We start from the raw sequence: 21,445 nt of genomic DNA on the forward strand, positions 1-21,445 counted from the left end.
TGAACTACTGGAATAAATCTCTACGAGCGTGTCCGGAATTACGTGTTGAAACTTTGAGATGCAACATCATCAGCTACATAAATTTTATCTATCTACATGTCTGTCTCCCGGAGACACCGCTGCGTGTCCCATTATCGTAGGGCTCGTCTATACACCGCTGTAGCCATTCACGTGAGAGCTCCGCGGCCCCGTTCGGACCTGATCTCGCGTGCGCAGGGCTGGAAAACCAATCCGGCACCAGGGGCCCTGCAGGGAAAATTGGATCGCCCGACGTACCGGGGCAGAGCCTTTTGGCCTGCGCTCAAATGCACCCCGTGCCCCTTGCTCTGCTCTGAGTTGCCAGGAAGCCATTTCAGTTCAGCAAGTGTGAGTGAGTGAGTGAGTGAGTGAGTGAGTGAGTGAGTGCGCACGCAACAGATGACTCAAAAAGACACAAAGCGCAACAACCCTCCGGTCCACATGCACACGGGTGCTTGTGCTTTGTGCTTGTGACAGTGGGACTACGAGCAGCACGCCATCGCTGGGGCACCGGAGGCTGGTGGGGGTTGGACCCTGGCGCCAGAAGCAGAGGATGGGACACGGGTGGTGTGCGTGCGGCTCCTATCCACCATACCCTACGGATGGTGACATCACACCTGGAGAAGCCATACGAACCTGCGGCACCGTTGAGGAATTAGGTCCATTAGGCTGTTAAAAAGCGAAACCACCGAGCGCATCCAAATCCAGAAGCACCAAGGCCCTCGGGGAGGGGGGCGAGCGGCGCCGGAGCAGAGATGGGTTTGCGGAGCGATGGGCGGACAGCCTGACGCTCGGCCCGACTCGGAGCGGTGGATCGTTGACATGGACTCTCCGCGGAAGAACCACAGCAAGCGCGCAGCTCCGCGTGCATCAAAACGTCGGGTGATCAACGATTTTTTTTGGGTCTGAGTAGCGGGTGGGTGTGGGCATACGAGTGTGAGTGTGAGAGTGTGTGTGTGTGTGTGTGTGTGTGTGTGTGTGTGTGTGTGTGTGTGTGTGTATCCGCTGGGACAATTTGCATGCAGTGTTCAGCCAGCAACTCAAATCCGTTGAGGAAAAACAAGAGGAAATTTGTCTTTTTGGTCTTTTTTTTTTTTTTTTTCCCTTCAATGAATGCACAGTTGTCTTTAAGGCGTAGACAAAGCAGTTTAGAATTTGGCACACTTGGTCAGAACCAAACAAACAGAAAAATCACGTTAAAGGAATGTTAAGAGGTTTCCATTAACTGCAAGCGACTTTGAACTTTAAACCCTTGCGTCACGAAACAAAAACAAAGGAAACGATATAAAAGTACAACATCCTTCACTTTAAGCATTTGTTACTCACACGGTACTCTCGACGGAACCACCACACACAGGAACACCAAGAACCAAGCGGAACGGTAACAGAACCATACGCAGCACAGTCACTCCCAAAACCAGGGTTGGAACGCGTCGGGGCTGCGCGGCGCTTGGGGTAACGCTTGCGTAAATGTGTCTCGGGGGTTGTGGATGTTTCCTACAGGGCCAAACGCGTAGGAGACGCAGCTTCCCCGCAGCGATCGAACCCGGAGCCAAAGGCCGCGAACCCGCAAAGCAATTTCCAACCCCGGAGTGTGCAATGGGATCAGCAAGCAGAGTGCAAGATATACCTAAACCAACCGTCTTGGCGCAGGCCTCAGACGTGAGCGGGGGAGGGTGGGCTGGGAGATACCAGCGTGCAGCGGGAGGGGGGTGAAAAATGGAGGGAAAGCAGTAGGGATGGGATCAAAGGAGGAGAAAAGGACATTTTATTGTTAAACATCGCCTGAGGGCTCAGACACACTAACATGCACATCAGGAGTGAGGTCAGTCATCCGAAAAACATTTTTTTTTTTTTAAATTCTTTACAAAAAACCTCAGTCTGCGCTGATCCACCAAAAAGCGGACGGGACCCACAAACGGGGGTGGACGAGAGCTTGCGGGGGGCGGGAATGGAGGGAGAGGGGGGTGCAGGACCTTGTTTTACTTTGCCCGATGGACAGCTCACCGCAGGAAATCCCGGTCACCTTGGTAAAATCTCTGTTCACCCACAACCGTCTTTTGCTCCTTTAAACGTCCTCACCTGCTTGCGATGCGACGTTAGGGTGTTTTTGTACGTTTCGAAGGTTCCGGCGACACGATAGCTCTTTGCCACGTCTCCGCCCCCTTTCGACACCGCGAATCGCCCAAGCGGAGCGAAGGTCCTTAACCGCAAGCCCACCTGCTTGATGACTGTGACGCAAGGCAGGCTTTCGAAGGGTACGTCTCCGGAGACTTTTGTCCCACGCTCCTGCGCTGGGCGGCCAAGGGTCACGAACGTGCGCTTCATTTCCTGCCTCCGACGGGTCGCCTGCCCGCGGCCGAACGGAGAGCATTTCCACCAATTCGGAACTGGTCCGCCGACAGACGGAAGGGAGGAAGCAACAAAGCGGACCTTAGCAACATGTGCCCAGCTGCCTGTTGCTATGCCGACCACCATGGAGGCAGCGAAAGGCAGGGAGATGAGGTGGTACAGAAAAGCGAACCTGGGGCTTACGTGCAGGACACGCGTCCCCGACTGCGGACAGCGGCGTCGCGGAGACCAGGGGGCAGAAAGCTGGAGCAGCGGCAATGAGACCAGATTCCAGCGTGTGCCTTAATTTGGAATGTTCTCGTTTGTTTTTAAACCTGAAATGCTCTCAATTTACGGCGCGCACCTTGGCACGCGTTTTCCTGCACCGATGTGGCACCTCCTTCCGGGACACGGAAATGCGTTTCATCGATGCCGTTTGACTTTTCGCGCGTAGCTGTACGGGACTCTAAGGGAGCACTGCGTAACAACACTGAAACTAGGAGAAAGAAACAGAATGCAACCGCGACGGTCAGTTCGACAGATTGATTTCAGGTTGCTTCTATAATCCAGCTCCGAGGGCTGGGACTCGGTAAAGTCACATCTGAGCAAAACAGCCAATCATCTGCAAGGCTGAGTCATCACCCGTTATGCTGGACGGCACGACAGATACAGGGTCCTCACTAATTTCAGGGAATGTGCGGATCAGAAGGTGGGCGGCGGCAGGTTCGGGGGCGGGGAGGGGTGGGTTTGTCCGTGAGGCTGGATCGTCCGGGGGAGGGGGAGTGAGAGAACTTGAGTGGGTGGGGAAGGAGGGAAGGGGTGTGGCAGAGTGGATTTGATAGCGGTGTAGGTCATGCAAAATGGGGTGATGGGAGGGGGTGAAGCCACCGCAGGAGTGGGAGTACGGTCGTCACGGCAACGGTCGTCCGCCCTAGCCAGGGACGCTAGCCGGAGTCCTGGGAGGTTCTCTGTTATGCGTCAGCACATGTAAGAGCAGCCTGGCCGGGAAGAGCACAGTGGTTAGTTTTTGCATCGTTACAGGTAGATATGAGAGCTCAGACGCGGCGAGCACATGGGGTGGACAGAGGAGGACCCTGAACGCCAGGGCTGGACGGCCGTTACAGCGGACGACTGGCCAGGCCAAGAGTTGGTTTGGGTGACTCAGACTGACGTAAAATTAGGCTGCATCCCACTTCCCACCCCAAAAAAAGGGAAAAAAAAAAAATAAAAATAAAAAAATAAAAATAAAAAAACCCAACAACCCCCCCCCCCCCCAGAACGGAGGCATGGACCCCTTATCTAACTCTACACCCCTGTTCTCAATTCTCCTCCTTCTTGGGCTCTTCCTTCTTCTTCTCCTCCTTCTTCTCTTCTTTTTTATCCTTCTTCTCCTCCTTCTTCTCCTCCTCCTTCTTGGGCTCCTCCTTCTTCTCCTCCTCTTTCTTGGGCTCTGGGAGGAGAATCACCTTGCCAACGTTGTTCCGCTCCTGCATCCGCCGCATGGCGTCACCCACCTACGGGGGAAGCAGGGTGCACAAGGTGAGACTCGACGCCCCCTACTGATCACCACCTCAAGTGGAGAGTGGCAAGTTCCCCAGGAGACCGACAGCCAGAAGGTGGACCCCGTTGCTCTCCGGCTCCGCACCCACCCACCCCCGTATTCATCCCTTGCTCACACCAACTCAGAAAGACCACCTAGCAACTGATGCCACGGCAACAGCGGGCCATCTCCTAGCAACTGAGTCTCTTTGAATCGGGCCCCTGACGACAGCAAGTCATGCGTGTAGGGAGAAAGCGGGAGAGGAGACGACGGCCGGCACTCTCCCGGACAACAGAGCGCGTGCCGGAGAGAAGAGCGCGGAGATGGATTGGACCTTGTACCGCAGTAGCTGGAGATGCATTAAAAATTACCCATTACAGATGGCTGTTAAAGCACAACAGGTTCTTGAGCCCATTTACAGCAATCCCAGCGGGTAACTCAGCCTGAGTAACCTGCTTACCGGAGGAATGGTGCAACGCCATTCGCTCCCGCGTTCGCTTATTGCACCACACTGAGCGCATAAATTTGTTCCCATTCATCTAACAGCAGCACTGGGGGGAGACCCTCCCTCGGAGGCTTCAGAAGCCAGTCGCAGGAGAGATTAAGGTCACGTGGCCACACCAATCAGATCTGAAGGCTGGGGTGAATAGTCTGCGTAACATGTCGAAAAAAACATGGTAAACTGATTTGGCAAGAAAACGTTCCGAACAGCACCACCGCATTTAAATATTAATGTCAAATTACATCTTTGCTACTCGACTGTAAATTAAATTTAAATGTTCATACGGAAGTTTGACTAAACATTACTAGTCAACCTATGTTTCCTGGATCTGTCGCTTTATCCCCACCCACACGTCCGGACCCTTCGCCAGACTCACGCGTGGGGGGGGGGGGGGGGGGGGGGGGGGGGGGGTGTGCTGTCACCGTGGCAACGGAAGCCAAGGGCTGTGGCTGGAGAACGAAGCGCTTTAAATTCCCATGACGCATCACAGCCCGGCTGTGCCTTCACAGTACTTTAAACAACCAGAGCTGTAGAGGGGATCCCTTTACCATAAATAATGAACGTGCTTCATCCAAACCCCATGAAATCTAGACACCGCAGATGTACAGGCTGTCCCTCCACCGCCCCCCCCGAGCCCATGCCATGTGATTTTTGTAGCTCCGTACGGCAGTAGCGACCATGAGGGCACCAGGTCAACCCCGCCTCTTACCGAGTGCGCTCTCGCACAAACTCTGTCGCGGCAGCAGAAGGCTGCGTGACTTAAAATATCCTAATCCAGTGAGTCAAGAGACAAGCACACAAGTCGAGCGCAACGTGCGAGCGCACACTACACACAGAAGTCGTGTGAGGAACCTTGGCCAAGCAGCCATCATAAGCCATAAAGAAGAGACAGAAAGACGAAGGATGAAGTATATAGAAGGATATTACTGCTGTGACCTTTACGGCGAAGCTACAATTGAGTGTGGGGAGCGATAACGTCTGGAGAACATCCATCTCGGCAGCTGAGCTGGAGACGATATGGTGCGGTGAGGGCATCCGCACCACCCACACGCTACTGGCTTTCGTCCTCCATGTGCCGGACGCGGAAGAGGCGGTGGGGCGGCTGCACCGTGACATCTCGCGTCGCTCATTTTACTCCAGCTTCATTCAGGTCTCGGCCGGTCCGCAGAAGATCGCAGCTTGAGCCCCGAGGCAGGGACCAAGAAGCACGTCATGCCCGAGTTGAGGAAGGCAGCGCGTTCCCAAGCTGGAAGCCCTCACCTGCTCGAAGTGCCAGGTCGAGTCCACGCGGGGCTTGATCTTGCCCTGGCCGTACAGCTCCAGCACCTTGTTGGCCACCTGCGCGACGAGCTCGAACTCCCCGTCCAGGTAGCCCAGGTGGAAGCCGCACACAGCCTTGTTGCTGTTCATCAGGCTCTGCACGTTCACCGAGAAGTGGTTATACCAGCTCTTGGCCACGGCAAACAGGTTCTTCTTTGGCCCAGTCAGGACGTTGGCGGCGCCTGCCGGGAAGGAAAGCGTTACCGTGCTGAAAGCCCCCCCCCCATCCCCCGTTCGCTCATTCGCAACAGGTCCGTTTGCCAGTTTTAACTGCTGCTATGCAAATAGCGGCTGGATCTCCATCGGGATCATCTTTCAACCAAGACGACGCGCCAAAGACTTCGGCCGTGTTATTCACATTTACGTGTGCCAGTAATCTTCGCAAGACACCGACTGCATAATTACCTGCATCCCTGAAAAAAGGGATGGATTTACTGCGTTTTCTGCATAAGTTGCTTATATATCTTGCAGGAGCTGAGTTTTTAACAAACTGCTTCATTCCGGCTCTGTTCACGTCCCACTGTCTATGTCCTTTACCTTTAACACAGCTTGCTCCCCCAACTCTCTTGTGCTGACCCCCCCCCCCCCCGAGCACCCCCCGTTGTGGACCCAGACAAAGACAGCTCAGAGAACGGAGCAAGCTCGAGAAGAACCCGTCCGCTACATTCAGACGCATTCCAGGTCTAGTGGGATAGAACGGCCATTGTTTGCCAAGCACATACTTCTGATAAAATGCAGGGGGGGTGGGGGGGGTGAAGCTGAGGCCGGAGAGAGGGGTGGTAAAGAGGGGGGTATTTTCGCCGAGCTGGGTGACAAGCCTATTCCTCATGCATACCGCTGCTGCCCACCACCGCACACGTGCGGATCCGAGCTTGACGCCCTTGCGATGAACCCTCCCACAGACACTAACAGGGGTCACAGGTCATCCTACCCACACATCCATACTATGGTGGGGCGCTGGGCTTTAAACCTCTTTGATCACGCCCAAGAAGAACGACTTAAGAGTCTACACTGTGACGCACTCTGCGGGAGACTGAGCAAATCGATACAGATGACTCTACAGAAGCGACTAACAATACCAAAACCACGGTCAACAGCCTTCGCTCCGTGATAACTGGTCCTTGGTTTACACTAGTACGTACGGGGTACAGAATCGAGTCTGAGCACGACAGACCACGGCCAGCCACAATCGTGCAGAACCAAAGGACTCGAGGTCCTCGTCTGCAAATAACCCTATTGTTTGATGCTTGTGAAGGAGCTGCAGTCTTTGGAGGTGATTTGAGTGTAAAAAATTAGGAAATAGTTTTATTTGTTCATTCACTGAGGCTGTGTGTGTGTGTGTGTGTGTGTGTGTGTGTGTGTGTGTGTGTGTGTGTGTTACTGGGCTGAGGCCTGGCGCAGAGTGACATCCCTCACCGTAGGTGATGAGCTTCCCCATGGGCTTCAGCAGGTTGAAGCCCTTGTTGGTGTCCGAGCCGCCCAAGGGGTCGAGGACAATGTCCAGTCCTGAGGAGATGAGAGAGAGAGAGAGAACAGCAGAGCAGTATTGAGCGGCACACACTTCGCGACACACACGTCTGTTCATCTGACTCTTCACCAAGCACTCGGAGGGGACCTGTGGAAAAGGGTGCTAAATGAAGAATTAAATAATAATAAATACGCACACATTGACTCAAACCGCTTGTCCCAAGCGAGGTCACAGCAAGCCGGAGCCTAACCCAGCAAGGCAGGGCGTAAGGCTGGACGGGGAGGGGACGCACCCAGGATGGGACACCAGTCCATCACAATGCACCCCAAGCGGGACTCGAACCCCACTCCCTCTTCATATGACACTCGGCTGTTTCGGGCACCATTCGCTGCCTGCTAGTTATTGGCAATCAGATCTCAAGGACTTTCCTCTTGATCATGGGGGGGGGGGCGGGGCGGCGACGCCTCTATCGATTCCCTCTTCTTATTATATCTATTGATCCGATGCCGCTGCACTCAGGGAGTCTTCTGATGTAGTGCGAGCGTCTGTTCCAGCAGGATGACCCCCTCCACGCGCAGTGCGAGCGCTCGTCCTTGAAGGACTCCGGGAGGTGCTTCTGAAATCAAGCCGGATTGGGAGTAAAGCTCTGCGATGGATTGGTGTACCTCACTGACTTTACCTGACTGGTGTACCCTGCCTCACGCCGTTCGCTCCTAGCACACGCTCCGGAGCGCAGCGTCCGGAAAGATCTAAAATGGCCGCCGGCGAAAGGGCCGCCGCGCCCTTGCCACCGGAGACCTGGTCCCAGACACTCACCCTTGGGGCTGATCTTGCGGATCTCCTCCACGTAGTCGCGGGTGCGGTAGTCGATGGGGTGTGTGACCCCACCCTGGCTGATGACCTCGTGCTTGCTGGCGGATGCCGTGCCGAACACGGTCACGTCCTTCACCGTCTTGCAGAGCTGGGTGGCGGCGATGCCCACACCTCCTGGAGAGCGGAAGCGAGATGGGTGGAAGTGACAAACATGGTAAATGCAGAGAAACCCAGGTACTGCAGGAACGCTGATTCTTGAAGACATGGAGTAAAAACTCATAGTGAGCAACCGAGATGCAAACGCTGCAGGACGAGATCCAAGAAGAGCCTCCAGTGAGTAAAAGGCATTCGAATGGAAAGGGAAGAACAACAAAATGACCCAAAAGGCCATCCAGAAGACCACTTCTATATCTTTTCGAACACATATCTACATTTTAAACCGTTTCCCTCCTTGTTCGATAAGGAGGAACTAGATTTTTCATGTTGTCTCAGCGCTCCTTCCCTCCACCGATCCTGACGAGGGTCAAGGCGTCCCAGCTACACCGAGACCGAACAGGCTGTAATTACTGCCAAGTATTTACTCAAAATGTGAAATCTTACCGTGTTCTGCGAGACATGACGACTCAAATAATAATGTTCTGGGAACGAGTGTCATTAATGCCAGAACTGTTCAGCCCCATTGATGAGTTTCAAAAAAATTCAAGAGAAAACACTACGATGGGTGGATATTACGGCAGAAGACTGAGGGACAGACGGGGCAGCTGTGCCAGAGAAAGCGCCGTTGTGCACCACGCTCAACTTGGACGACCTGCGGTGGTTTCTTCACGCACTCCTTCCTACATAGTGCTTAGGTTTGTTACTTGACTCATTTGGGGTGAAGCGCTCTTGCCCGAGAATACGTCAGCTGTTTTCGCGCCAAGAACTCCATAAACTGACAAGGGATTCAATTCTGCGTTTTTTTTTTTTTTTTTTTTATAAACTGCAGCGAGTGTTTAACGGCGCCCAAGAAGAATGGGTTCATGTCAAAACGCTCAGCAGTGAAAGGGGTCTCCTCAAATATCAGAAATAAGACACAGCACAAGAATTACTCAGCTGAGAACAAAACGATTTCTTGTTATGTAATCCGACGCTCTTTGTACGACGAAGGCGGGAGGCGAGCGAGGATCCTGTCTGCACACCTTCTCGTTGGATTTTTTGAAAAACGATGGTACATCAAAGCAGCAGCGAGATCAAAAACGGGAGTTTTTCGCGGGCCGAACAGCAGCGAGATGTTGTGTCCGTAGGGTCACAAAGCAAATCGGCCTCCGCGCCCTACTTGGGTCTTTCACACTCGATTCCTTAAGTACATTGGGGACCCAACGCAACGTGGCTCGATCACCGAAACGGCAGCAAAGGGGTGGACCCCACTGTATATCCTTTCCTCTTTTTCTCACCCCTTCGTGCGCCGAAAAGATTAACGTAGTGTCATTTGTGACTCACGGCATGTAATCGCCAACGGGTAAATACGATAATATACAGTCAAATATCTTCACCCCAGGATCCCGGTTATGTTCCGTCTACAGTCATTCCAGAAAACGCAGGTGAGAACGGCGCAGCGTTGGGCCTGAAAGGAAGGCCAAACTGCTGTTGCCAAAATGTGAAGAGCATGAAGGTGTTAAATGCGCAATCGATGAAATCCCACATGCACAAACAGACTCGTACAATGCAGCCGTTCACGTGCGGAGCACATCCAGTCGAGGTTCAGTGAGGACTTCGCCTCGAACACACCTGGGCAAGACTCTTTGACTTTGCTTACTGTTCATCGTTAACGCCAACGAACACGAAACGGGGGCTCTCTAAACATGACGCCCTATTGAGGGGTGATGGTAAAAGGGCCTCACGGGCAGGTAAAAACATGGGATGAAATAACTGATTGGAATCACTGAGCAATATGGCTGTGTTCACATGCTGTATGTATTCAAAAACCGCCACACACTGCTCATTGGTTTATCAGACCCATTTTTCGCCCCACTTGTGTGTGCGTGTGAGAGAGACACACACAGACAGGGTGAAGGGCTTGGGTGGGTGTGGAAACCCCTCCAGGAGGGCTTCTGGTTGGCCGGCGCTCATCTCCCATCACAAGACCCCTGGCACCCCTGCCAAGACGAGCGTCACACACTTTTACATCCAGCCTGCATCTGTTATCCAAACACACGCAGATATTCGACTCAACTCACCCATCAGCGTTCCCTGCACCCGCTCTCTCAGTCCGCTCCGTCACCACCTACATCGCACCACATCCCTCTCGCCCTCCGTCATTCGTTTAGAGGGGCTACAACGGCCCCCACCTCTCTCCTGACCCCCTCCCCCCGCACCGCCCTTGCTTTCTGGGGACTCTCCTGCGAGTTACCAGACCCGGGCAGCTAAGCGAATTCCCACCGCTAATTCCATTTGTTCCGGCAGGATTGAGCCGAGCAGCTCGCTCGTGAAAAACGAGCGGATGGAGAGTCGAGTTTTTCGACGAGGACCGGCGCGGGGCCGGCCGAACAGCGGGCCCTCTGTCTTCCAGGACGGCCATCATTTGGCAGACGAACCCTGGTAAATATTAATGGGGGGCTGCCAGAGTGGAGTGGAATGCAATCCCCCCCCCCAACTCTGAGAACTAGAGGCAATTTCCCGGGGACGCGTTGCGAGGGGTGTGAGGAGGGTTACAACGAGGATCCTCAGAACAGTTAACGTTGGGACAGTGGGCAATGGACACTGGACATTTCGGGAGGGCGCGCCGCTGTATGTTTGCACCATCCCCGCCGGACAGAGACTGGTCGGCACAGGAGCGGCGGCCGAGAAAGAGGTGCGGCGCGTCGGTGTCCAAGGTCTGGGGTGCGAGACTACGGCTGCACGAGAGCTATGAGACGACGTGCTGGGACACTACGCCAGCTCATTTTCGGCCGTCCACAAAGCCAGCTTTTGTGCGCACGCATGCGTGTGCGCGCCAACAGCATGCCAATTTACATATTTCGCTAGAGCCCATTGCTCACCGAGAACAATTATTCAAAAGCCGTATCCAAATATACCACTAAAAATATTTTATTTCTCTTTACTGATGCAGTTCTGCTTAAGGGTACAAAAGAAGGCCACAACAGTCCAGCTGCATGATGTGGTCCTTCTCGGACGGAGGCAAACCCAAATACACACAGTAGGGTAGTAGTGCACACTCATCCCTTAGAGAACCGGGTCCCAAAAAAAGAATACAACGTTTTATACAAATCTATCATCCAGTCGTCATGGAGTACAACGGCATTTTTGTGGTAAATTTACTTCCATGATGGGTATCTGACTCCATAGAACAGCACTGCCGTGTGTATCAGATCAGTCTGACCATTTTCTGACTAAATCTCGCACGTTAACTGCTACGTAACACTGGGAACAATGGCACTGGTATAAAAGCAGGATAAACAAACGTGAAAAAAAAAAAAAATTGTGGTTTTCTTGTGAAACGAAATGATCAATATTCTATCCCTCAAACCTGGAGCTCACCTGAAGGGGTGGAGGCGTGGAACAAAGTAGCACCGTTGCATGAGGGATGGGTGTATCTTATGAAAAATTTTGGTAACTTCCTTAAGTGGGTGTGGAACTCCGTTTCGAAAGCTGCGGTGCCATTTCCCGTGTGCTCTCTCTCTCTCACACACACACACACACACACACACACACACACACACACAATACCTCAGCGCTAGGCAAAAATTATCAGAATAATTGAAAATAATATGAGTGAAAGATTGTGGGTTTAAACCCAAGCAGCAAAAGTGCCCTTGCGTCTCAAAACAGGGTAAAACTGCAGGCTACTGAGGCTATACAGCGTGTGTGTGTGTGTGTGTGTGTGTGTGTGTGTGTGTGTGTGTAAGAGAGAGACTGGGCCACAGTCACTGTACAGTGTATGAGTCAGAGCAGGTACCACAAGCATCAAGTGTAAACAAGTGCCAATACACTGAAAGCGTGGCGGGGGGGGGTTGCAGACTTTACTCACAACATCGCGGGCAGGGACCTCTGCGACTTCCTGAGCAAGAGCGTTCACACGTGTTTGGGGACACACACCTGCTTCGGAGCAGCCTAAACAAGGTCACACGTGCGAAGCCAAACCCTCAACTGCTCCAAAACATGTGGCCGGCGGTATAAACGGGCAAATCACTAAGTAGCGGAACACCGCCAGCTGCGTTGGTGAAAAGTGTTGTGTAAATATTAGTGTAAATCGTGTCATTTGACCGTCGCGTGCAGCTCTCCCAGCAGCAAGACATGTCCCGCTCTCCTTCGAGACCCAGTATGTACAGAGGGTTCACGGCTGTCAGAGCGCTGCTTATTGTCCTTTATTCACTTTCTTCGTTTTATACGCTAAGCTCCTTACAGTTACCGTACTCATCTATTTACAGAGCTGGGTAATTTTTACCGGAACAGTCCAGGGTAAGTTCCTGGACTTAGGTGAGATTCAAACCCGTGTCCTTCCCCCAAAGGCGACGACTAATTACTACGCCACCTGCTGCCCCTGGAGAGTGCTGTAGGTAGATGTGGAGGGGAGAAAATGCAGAATCAGACTGAAAAAAACACTTTGTGCTCTGACGGCCGTCACTCGACGAACATGCGGTAAACAAGTAAAACGGCAGCTCCGAGGGACGCAGTCTTATTTCTGTCAACACACCCCCGACCCCGGTCGAGGGCAGCAAACAATAAAGATGGGAGTTGCCAGGCACGTGCAGTGCTTTTCTCTCTTGTTTTCCGAGGTCACCGGAGGGTGACAGGAAGTGACTGGCACACAGAGCGCCCCCGGCAGGGGGGGACCACAACTCACACCGCTTCCCCTCCGGTTCCCCTCAGAAAGGAGAGGGAGGCCCTGCGCGACCGCGGATTCCAGCGTGCCGCAACACGGAGGATGCAGATGTTCACACTTCCAGTGGGAGGCAGAGACAACATGCCTGTGTCGGGACGCACGGGGCGGGGTCCAGGTGATTAAGGGATGCGGTGAAGGTGGAGGAGGGTAGAGTTGGTGAACCTCTGAGGTTCTCCTCCACTGGGGACTGGACATCTAGCGGCCACACCTAAAGAAAGGCATTCCCTCCCCATCTGCTACTGCTCATATTCAGACAGTCGAGGGAGACGGAGAGTGTGTGTGTGTGTGTGTGTGTGTGTGTGTGTGGAGGTGGTGCTGTCCTGCCAGGCTGTCCCTTGTGACACACGCCGACAGTTCCGTGACAGCACTTGATGTATTCGCTTTCGCAGCCAGTGGGACTCATGCAGGCAGGGAGGCGCAGCCAATCAGGAAGGGCCTCACGCAGAGCCCCTCCCCCCCGCGCCAGGAATGCGTTTACAATTATTGACGGAGAAATAAAAAGGCCAAAGGGGCATTGTGGGTGATGCATCATTGATGAGGAGATTAATGCTGACAGCAGCGGAGAGCACAGGGGACTCGTTTTTACACAGCATACCATAGTAACGCGCCAATCGATAATGCGGAAAAACAACCGGCCATCAGACCAGCACACCTGGAGCACACAGTTCGATGACGGGTATTGATCCGTACCGTCCCATTTGATCCTGCAGAATGAAGTCAAATATCGGCGAGAGAGCAATTGCTCGGGCCGCTCCCTGGCCGTCTGACTCTCCTCACACACACACACACACACACACACACACACACACACACACACAGTCCAACATCAGTGAGAACTTCTCAGCCATCATCACTATCAAGAGGGAGGGTCCAAACTCGACATTCCCACGAAAGAGAACGGTAAATTTTGTGATTTGGTTCCTACGGCAAAAATGTGCTGGAGCAACTTCCTGTGCAGCACGCGTCATGTCCTCCGTTCCTGTCTGGTTCTGGGATCCAGAGCAGCGTCGTCCGCTCTGGACCGGGGTGTTCGAGAGCTCCGGAGAGATCCGAAGGTGAAGAAAGTCTCATCCTCTGCTAACAAAGTGAGGGTCGGCCCTCAGGCTGGGGACGCACGGGAAGCGGAACTGCATAACCCTCTCCGACAGCGAGGTACAACACGGCGTAGAACGGGAACGCCGCCGACGGCTGATCTGACGCAACGGAACGTGAACGCGCATCTGGTACAGAATTATTATTCTCATTTGAGAGACTATACAACAAAGACCTGACAGGGTTTGCTGCACAAGCCAGCTGCTCACAGGTATCGATTACAAAAAAGACGGACGTCGCCCCGCCGCTCCGGTACAGTGTGTGCCCTCCGCCCGAGCGCCGAAGCAAACGAACCCACAACATTGCACGTTGACAGAACGTTCCGGACTCTCCGGCCTCCAAGGACAACACTTTTCTGCTGGAATCAGTATCGTGTTGCGCGCTTTGCAATAAACGTATCAAGTGTGACGCTGACCAAAATTCTGCAGAAATAATGAAGGAAAAAAACAGAAGAGAAAGAACGTGGCAGGTGGTAAAATTACCGTATGTTACCGAACCATATGATCTTTGTGCTTGCGACAATGTGGGAGGTGTGAAGGAAGGCCATGGCCCTTCACCTGCTCTGGTGCCTTCAGCCGAGCCTCTCAGCTGTCTACACACGGACTCAGAGACCTCTGGGCCATACACACACGAACACACACTTCAGCATAGCGGAGAGCGGCACGCTGCCTGCATCTCGCCTGCATCTCTACGAGCTACCATGAAACACACAACGAAGAATGCCACCAAGTCTCCTGTACTGTAACGGAAGCCGCCACGCCCCCTACCGGCTGCCATGTGGATCAGCACGCTCTGGTTGGGCCGCAGGTTGCCAAAGTCAAACAGTATCATGTAGGCGGTGATGTAGTTGATGAGGAGGGCGGCGGCCTCCTCGAAGCTCATCCCCTCCGGCATGAGGAAGGTGTGGTCGGTCGGGACTGCCACCACCTCCTGCCACAGCCCGTTGCGGCAGATCACGAGGACCTTGTCACCAACCTGCGGAGAGGGTGAGAAAACAAGAGAAATTCTGACATCAGTTCCACGTCAACGCCATCGCCGGGCCACCGTCCCCAGTCGGTCCGTTGGGCTCCTTTTCAAGGGGGGGAATTTGCAACACGTGCCATCAGCTGTCTACGACTTCCTGTCGTACCTGGAAATGCCACCAGGAACGCTGCGACAAACAGCCGCTTTCATCCTGGGGAGAGGGGGGGGTCTAACGGTGCAGTTTCGCAACCCATTCGTTCATGCCATCTGGTACCGATGGGCGGTTTCGCAGTCCCTTCTGCGAGGTGTCCCGCGTTACAGGTACAGTTTGATCGACACCACGTCCACCATGTCCCAGCGCGACTACCGGCTTGGATGACCCTCTGAACTGCGCAATGTCCCCTCCCGCAGCAGACTTTTCCTGCCACTTCCCAGAGGAAATGCGGGAGGGAAGGGCCTGAGGGGTGTGTGTGTGTGTGTGTGTGGCGGGGGGGGGGGCTTGCTGGAAACAAGACAATGGACTGTCTTCTCTGCTGACTGCAGCAGAGGCGGCCAAATTTTCAGCGTGAATAGAAATGAAAGGGAAAAAAACACACTTTCTCTACCTGGGAAGAAAATAAACTAGAGAGCTGATCTTTAAAGGCTGGCAGTGGGGCACGGCTCACAGGCAACCCACTCCATCCATCAGCAAAACCTTTCCTACCCAGCATCTCTTGCAATGATTAATTGGAAATATGGTGGCGATCAATAGGCGCAGCTCCCCCCCATCCCCGGTCGCAGAGCGTTACTGGAAGCTGACTCACAGATCACGTTCTCCGACATCTGCAAATATTTAAGCAGGGCCGGCGTGCAGCCCGGCGAAAAAGCGACGCGGCATAGGGGTTCTGCTCGACCGCCTCGAAAGCGCGGTTCGGTCAGCCCTTCCGGACGGACGGCAAGACGCCTCCGAGGAGGACGTCCTAACGCAGACCGCGAGGCACGACGGAGCAAATGGAATCGAAGGGCCAGAGCGCTGCAACATCATTAGCGAGGCAGCGGAAGGGCGTCGAAAAACGGGGACGAGAGCCCTTCGTTCGGACAGGCGCCTTTGAAATGTTCACCATCCCCTCCAAAACAAGACCCGAACGGGACCGTTCGATGCAGCCAAATTGCACACGTGCAACACATCGAACGCTGAAATACTACAATCTGTCCAGCAGATATTGGGAAGCTTTCAAATCCAAACACCAGCACTGACTGTATTTAATATTAATAACTTGCTAATATTAAACCAATACCTAACAGCACAAGAACTATGTATCAACTGCCATTAAAAAAAAAAAAAAAGGCCGAAATAACAGGATCTCAGTTGCCCTACGGCCTTGGAAAGTAATTTGCGGGATTTAAATGCTCTTTTCTTTATCCTTATGAATCATAGCTGTGCAGCAAAGATTCTTCTTCCAAAAGAAGAATATTCTTTAATTTAACCAGCCAGAAAAGGTGTCCAGCCACAGGTGCAGGAAGTCTTACGTGCTGCTAATGGCTTGTCTCTGATGAGCAGAAAACGGTAAATCGGTGTCATTATACGGTGCCTCCCGGGTTCAGTTCCATCTAGAAGATACTGTTGCTGCACTCTTTCGTATTTATTAAAAAAAAAAAAAAAAAAAAAAAAAGTGTCAAGAAATTAGAAGAGGCCCTGAGCGGAGGACAGGGTTTTTGCTGTGCTGCGAGAGGAGCCACGCCCTTTCCTGGAAGATTCTGGGAAACGAACACCTTTGGGAACAGCGAAGACGTCAAAGCGACGCTCGTGTTCACGGCACGGGGCGGAAACGAGGGCGGCGAGTAACCGGCCCCTGCGCCACGGCTGCTGCCGAGGAAACCGACGCGAGGAGGCGGCGCATTTTAATCGGCGGAAGCACTCGAAGGGCACGCGACACCTTCGACAGGACCCCCACCGCTACAATAAACCACATTCACAGGGTTAGGGTCGCTCAACTTTTTCCAGGCAATTAAAAGAATAGAGCATTTCGGGTCAAAGGGGTCAGCATTTTACGAACGCACCTCCCTCCGCCAGTCTCGAACCTCATTTTCACCACGTCGTATTTGCAGCCGATTGGTTGCAATAGCAGAGACGTTATTGCCTCCAGCAGAATGGCGCTCAGCTCAACATTCCCAACCTCCGTTCTACTCCGCCGTTCTAGAAAAGCCCCCAACGGGATCACGAGACGCGCCGCGCCGTTATCGCTCCCGCTGTCGCCTGCCTAATCGCATGTGACGCTCTGGAGGAACGTGTTGACTCGGTGACAACAAGTGTGCATTTTTAAAAAAGATCCCCCGCACACCCGCGGGGAGCCTGAGTAATCGAACGTCTAACGGCCTGGGCGTAGGGGAAGCTTCTCGCGTGCTGCGCATTGCAATCCGCCACCAGCGTTTCCAGTGATGCCGGAGGGGCCTCGCCCACACAGCGCAGACCTGCCCACAGCCTGGTTGCAGGTGCACCCCCCCCCCCCTTTTCTCACTCACCAACTGGATGAGCTTCACTCCCACCCACCTGGTGCTAATGGAGGGCAGGGCTTGAGTGGGATGCCAACTCAGGACGAGTCTTTGCATTGTACACCGCGAGGCCCACCACCCAACACCCGGCGGATGTGTCCTTGAGCATTGTGGGTGTACACCAGCACCAATCCCCCCCGTCACCCTCGGTCAGCTTCACGTCCATTTCCACACCCGGCTGCCAACACGGACAACGCAGGCCGAGCACAAAGCGTGTTGCTCCCATCCGCACGCAGAAATGGTGTTGGAGGGGTGGGAGGAAATACCAGACTGACAATGTGGGACAGAGGTAGAAAATGGAGAACATATGGGTCGCGTCCCACCACAGCTCTTTTGCACTGAATGGGGGGGGTAGATAATGGAAAGTTTAAAAATCAAAAACTCAGATGTTGAGATAACGTCATCGTCCCAAGCAGTTCCTGAAATTCAATTTATAAAAAAGAAAGAAATAAATAAACCCCTGCCCGGATCGTGAGTTCATCTGGGGTGATGTCACGGCTGCGCTGGACTGCGGCCCACACATTTCACTTGGCATGCCACCGTCTGCTCATTCCCAGCATGCCGCTGTGAGCCGCCAAGACGCTAACCGCTAACGTTTTGATCGATCTGAAGGCAAATGGCTACCTAAGCTTTTACAGAGAAACGCGCTAGGCAGGGAGGGAGGGAGGGAGGGAGGGGCGGCTGCTGGATTTCCTCCCTGTTGTAATTACAGTTTTATGTCGGGGGGGAGGCACAGCGAAGATACCTGCTGTCAAGGCCTTCGCTGGGTGACAGGGACCAGCATCCTACCGACTGCGCTACACCCCCGAGGAGCGAGGCGCTACAACGCCATCAATCACTTTTTCTATTACGAGCCTCACAGCTTCAACCCCGTGGGACCCCCGGGCCCCAGTGGGTGCGTTCCAACTGTCCTCTTAGCCGATCGCGGAAACGAGCAAGCGCGCGCGTGTGGGTGCGTGCACGCGCAGGGCGTTGCTCCCGCTGAAGACGTTAACAAAAGGGGGGGACCATTCCCAGCCAGTCAGGTGACACTCCCCATTCCCAGTTTCTACTGCAGCTCCTCTCTGAGAAACACAGCAGCAGTTGCTGCCTCTGCGCTCGAGGACGCGCGAACCCAGCGCCCCCTCATCTCCGAGCCCAGCTGCCGCGCGAGCACGTCGACGGTGCTGTAGTCACGCCGCAGCCCGCGAGGCCTCGCCTCAACGCCGTTCGGACAACACGTCGGACGTGAGCGGACGGACGGAGTTCTTGCGCTGAAAGACAGGGGCGAGGCGGTGGGCGCACGACACAGAGCGCTTGCGGTACACCTTAGATACACTTCGTCTCACCCTGACCGAAACGGCGTCGAGCTCTGGGATGACTAACAGCAGGGGGGTCGAGCAGTTGCCAAGCGACCATGACCAGCGAGGATGACAGCCAGGGATGAGTCATCCTACAATGCTCAACCAGAAGCAGCCGTCCAGATTGCGAGCACCAAAAACTATTGTGCCGTCTGCTCAGACTATAAGCTTTATTGAACACAAATCAGCACCGCCCGCTTAAAAATAGGGAATGCGGTAAACTGCCTGAGGGCATATAGGGCCTGGCCATAATATCGGTAGAAACGCAGTAAAATGCATTTAAATAAATTTCGTGCATTTCAAAAATAATTTTGTGGATTTGAAGAGAGATGGTTTGGATGGGGGGGGGGGGGGGGTTTAATTGGGAATTCTTAAGTGTGATTCATGACACATTTACGTTTTGTCTCCGAGAGCCTCGCCCCTCCAGTACATTTTAGCGCCTGTCTGTCAGTCAGTCCTCGCTCCCTCTTTCTAGCATTTTCCGGCCACTGCGAGACACACAGCAGCTATTCAACAACTGGCACCAGCAAATAAGCACATATATGCACGTGTTTTTCGAAAATTGGATAAATAATGCCGGTTCAGCTGGAATTGCGAGGTTTACATTGAAAGCAGAGGTGCTGAAGCACACACAGCAGAAATTTTCGTGGATTGCATTAATTTTGTCTTTTCTGGGCGCGGACATGTGGACACACAGCGGTGCAAACACCCCATACACACTTTCCGGACGACAAGGTTCGCACTTATTTCGCTTTAAAAAATAAAAAAATAAAAAACCCCCACACACAAGTTGGCGCCGAAGTCGCGCGCCACCCTTACACGCCCAGCCAGCTCCTTCCAATTTGAGGCGAGTCAATTACACATGCGCAGTGCAGCGCCGCGAGACATGGGCGTGGCCCCCTGCGCTGTGCGCCGCTCTGCTCGCGCCCCGCTGAGACAATAAGACGAACACGAGCCGTATTAACAATCGATGCAGCGGAACGGGCGCCTTTCTCTCGGAAAAGGTGCGCAGGTGGTGCAGGCGCGTTATAAACGCTCGCGCTCACATGGGCAGTAGCGAGGAACTGCGACTTCTTTTGTCTCACAAGTGGAGAAAGAAACGCGGGTAGAAAGGGAAGGGCAGCTTGACAGGAGCGGACGTGGAAAGAAAAAAGGGACCGAACGTGGTCCAACAACCTCGTGTCAGGGTTTTCAACTGAAACTAAAGAGCGCCGTCAGCGTCCATGTGCAACAGAATAAAATACCACGCAAGAGAAATCTACACACACACGCGTCACGTAACAAGACGCTGCAGAAAAGGCTCCTCTGTGTCTGTCTATTTCAATATTCGTTTCTGGCTCGCTTCGCGGGGGGGCGGCGGGGGACACGCCTTTGCGCGCGCGGTGCGTTCGCTCGCTCGCTTGCGCGCGCTCTCACCTTCCTGTCGGTGACCTCCTCCCCCACGGCCTCCACCACCCCGGAGCACTCCATGCCGGGGGTGACGGGCGGCGAGGGCAGCCGGTCGTAGAGCCCCTGGCGGCCGAGCAGGTCGGCGAAGTTGAGGCCGCACGCCTTGACGCGCACGAGCACGTCCCCGGCTTTGAGCGCGGGCTTGCCCTTCTTCACCTGCAGCTTCACCTTGTCATAGCCGCCGTAGCCGGAGAGCACGAGGGCCCTGTAGGTGAACTGCACCTCCTCCTCGGAGGCGGTGGCGGCGGCGGAGGGCTTCTCGGCGCCGGTCGCCTCGGCGGCCGCCGGGGTCTCAGCCTGGGGCTCCGCCTTGGGCTCCTGCTGCTGCTGCTTGGGCTCCGCCGCCTTGGGCTCCTCGCTCGACTTGGCCTCCTGCTTCGACTGCTCCTCGGGCTTCTGCTGCTGGGGAGGTGCGTCTTCGCCGGACATGGTCGCAGGGAAGGTGGACAGCGACTCGGGTAGAGCCGATCCTGAGTCAGTGTGTGTGCGCAGTGAAGGGGCGCCGCGGCTCGGAGCCTCCGATCGCTTCCTTTCCGCCGATTCTCGAAGATCAGATCTCGCGGAGCAGCAGCAGCAGCTCGATGCGCTGAAAAGAAAGAGGAGGGCGGACTAGCAGCGCAGCATGAGGTGCGGAGACACGGCGGAGGAGGAGGGACGGGGAGGGAGAGAGAGAGAGAGAGAGAGAGAGAGAGAAGAGCTGCCTGGATGCGCTGCGGCTGCACGCAGGACGGAGAGACGAGGAGATCCGAGGTGGACAGACAAGAGACAGAAAGATGGGAGGAGGGGAGCGTCCAGGACCCGGAATGGGGAGGAACGGGGGGATGGAACAAAGGCTTTTAAAGTCGCAGGCAGCAGCTTCACCCGTGTGTGTGTGTGCGCGAGCGCGCGCGCGTCTCTCTCTCCCTCACACACACACACACACCCCCCCCCCAGTGTACTTCCACTCAGGAACCAGGAGATGCCACGAGGATCGGTGTGTGCGCCGCTCCCACCACAGCACAGGCTCTCTGCGTTCCCACCTTCGCTTCCCCGCAACAGCGCGACTTCGCCTTTAAGCCGCTGCTGTTCCCATGTTTGTACTGTAGCTTTTACTGGTCCTATCAGTCCGGTTCGGTTCGGTCCCGAGTTTATGTTGCGCTGATGATGAGCCTCATAAAGACTTAGTTCAAATCCCTGGACTGAGGCGTCGGCTGAACTGGTCTCGTGCATTCATTCA

At 54.3% G+C, this 21,445-nt stretch overlaps 1 protein-coding gene across 1 annotated transcript; it reads right to left on the minus strand.

Annotated features, from left to right (window-relative positions):
• Nucleotides 1-1,103: 1,103 nt before the first annotated feature.
• vat1 (vesicle amine transport 1) lies at nucleotides 1,104-21,072 on the minus strand. Its single transcript, XM_029254086.1, has 6 exons — nucleotides 20,197-21,072; nucleotides 14,713-14,920; nucleotides 7,996-8,166; nucleotides 7,128-7,217; nucleotides 5,652-5,893; nucleotides 1,104-3,863 (listed from the first exon to the last, which is right to left on the minus strand). Exons 1-6 carry the CDS (start codon nucleotides 20,656-20,658, stop codon nucleotides 3,669-3,671), a joined length of 1,368 nt encoding a protein of 455 aa, XP_029109919.1. The 5' UTR covers nucleotides 20,659-21,072; the 3' UTR covers nucleotides 1,104-3,668.
• Between the last annotated feature and the right edge of the window lie 373 nt (nucleotides 21,073-21,445).

The sequence above is a fragment of the Scleropages formosus genome, chromosome 8 (genome assembly GCF_900964775.1).
Source record: "Scleropages formosus chromosome 8, fSclFor1.1, whole genome shotgun sequence".
Classification (NCBI taxonomy): Eukaryota; Metazoa; Chordata; class Actinopteri; order Osteoglossiformes; family Osteoglossidae; genus Scleropages; species Scleropages formosus.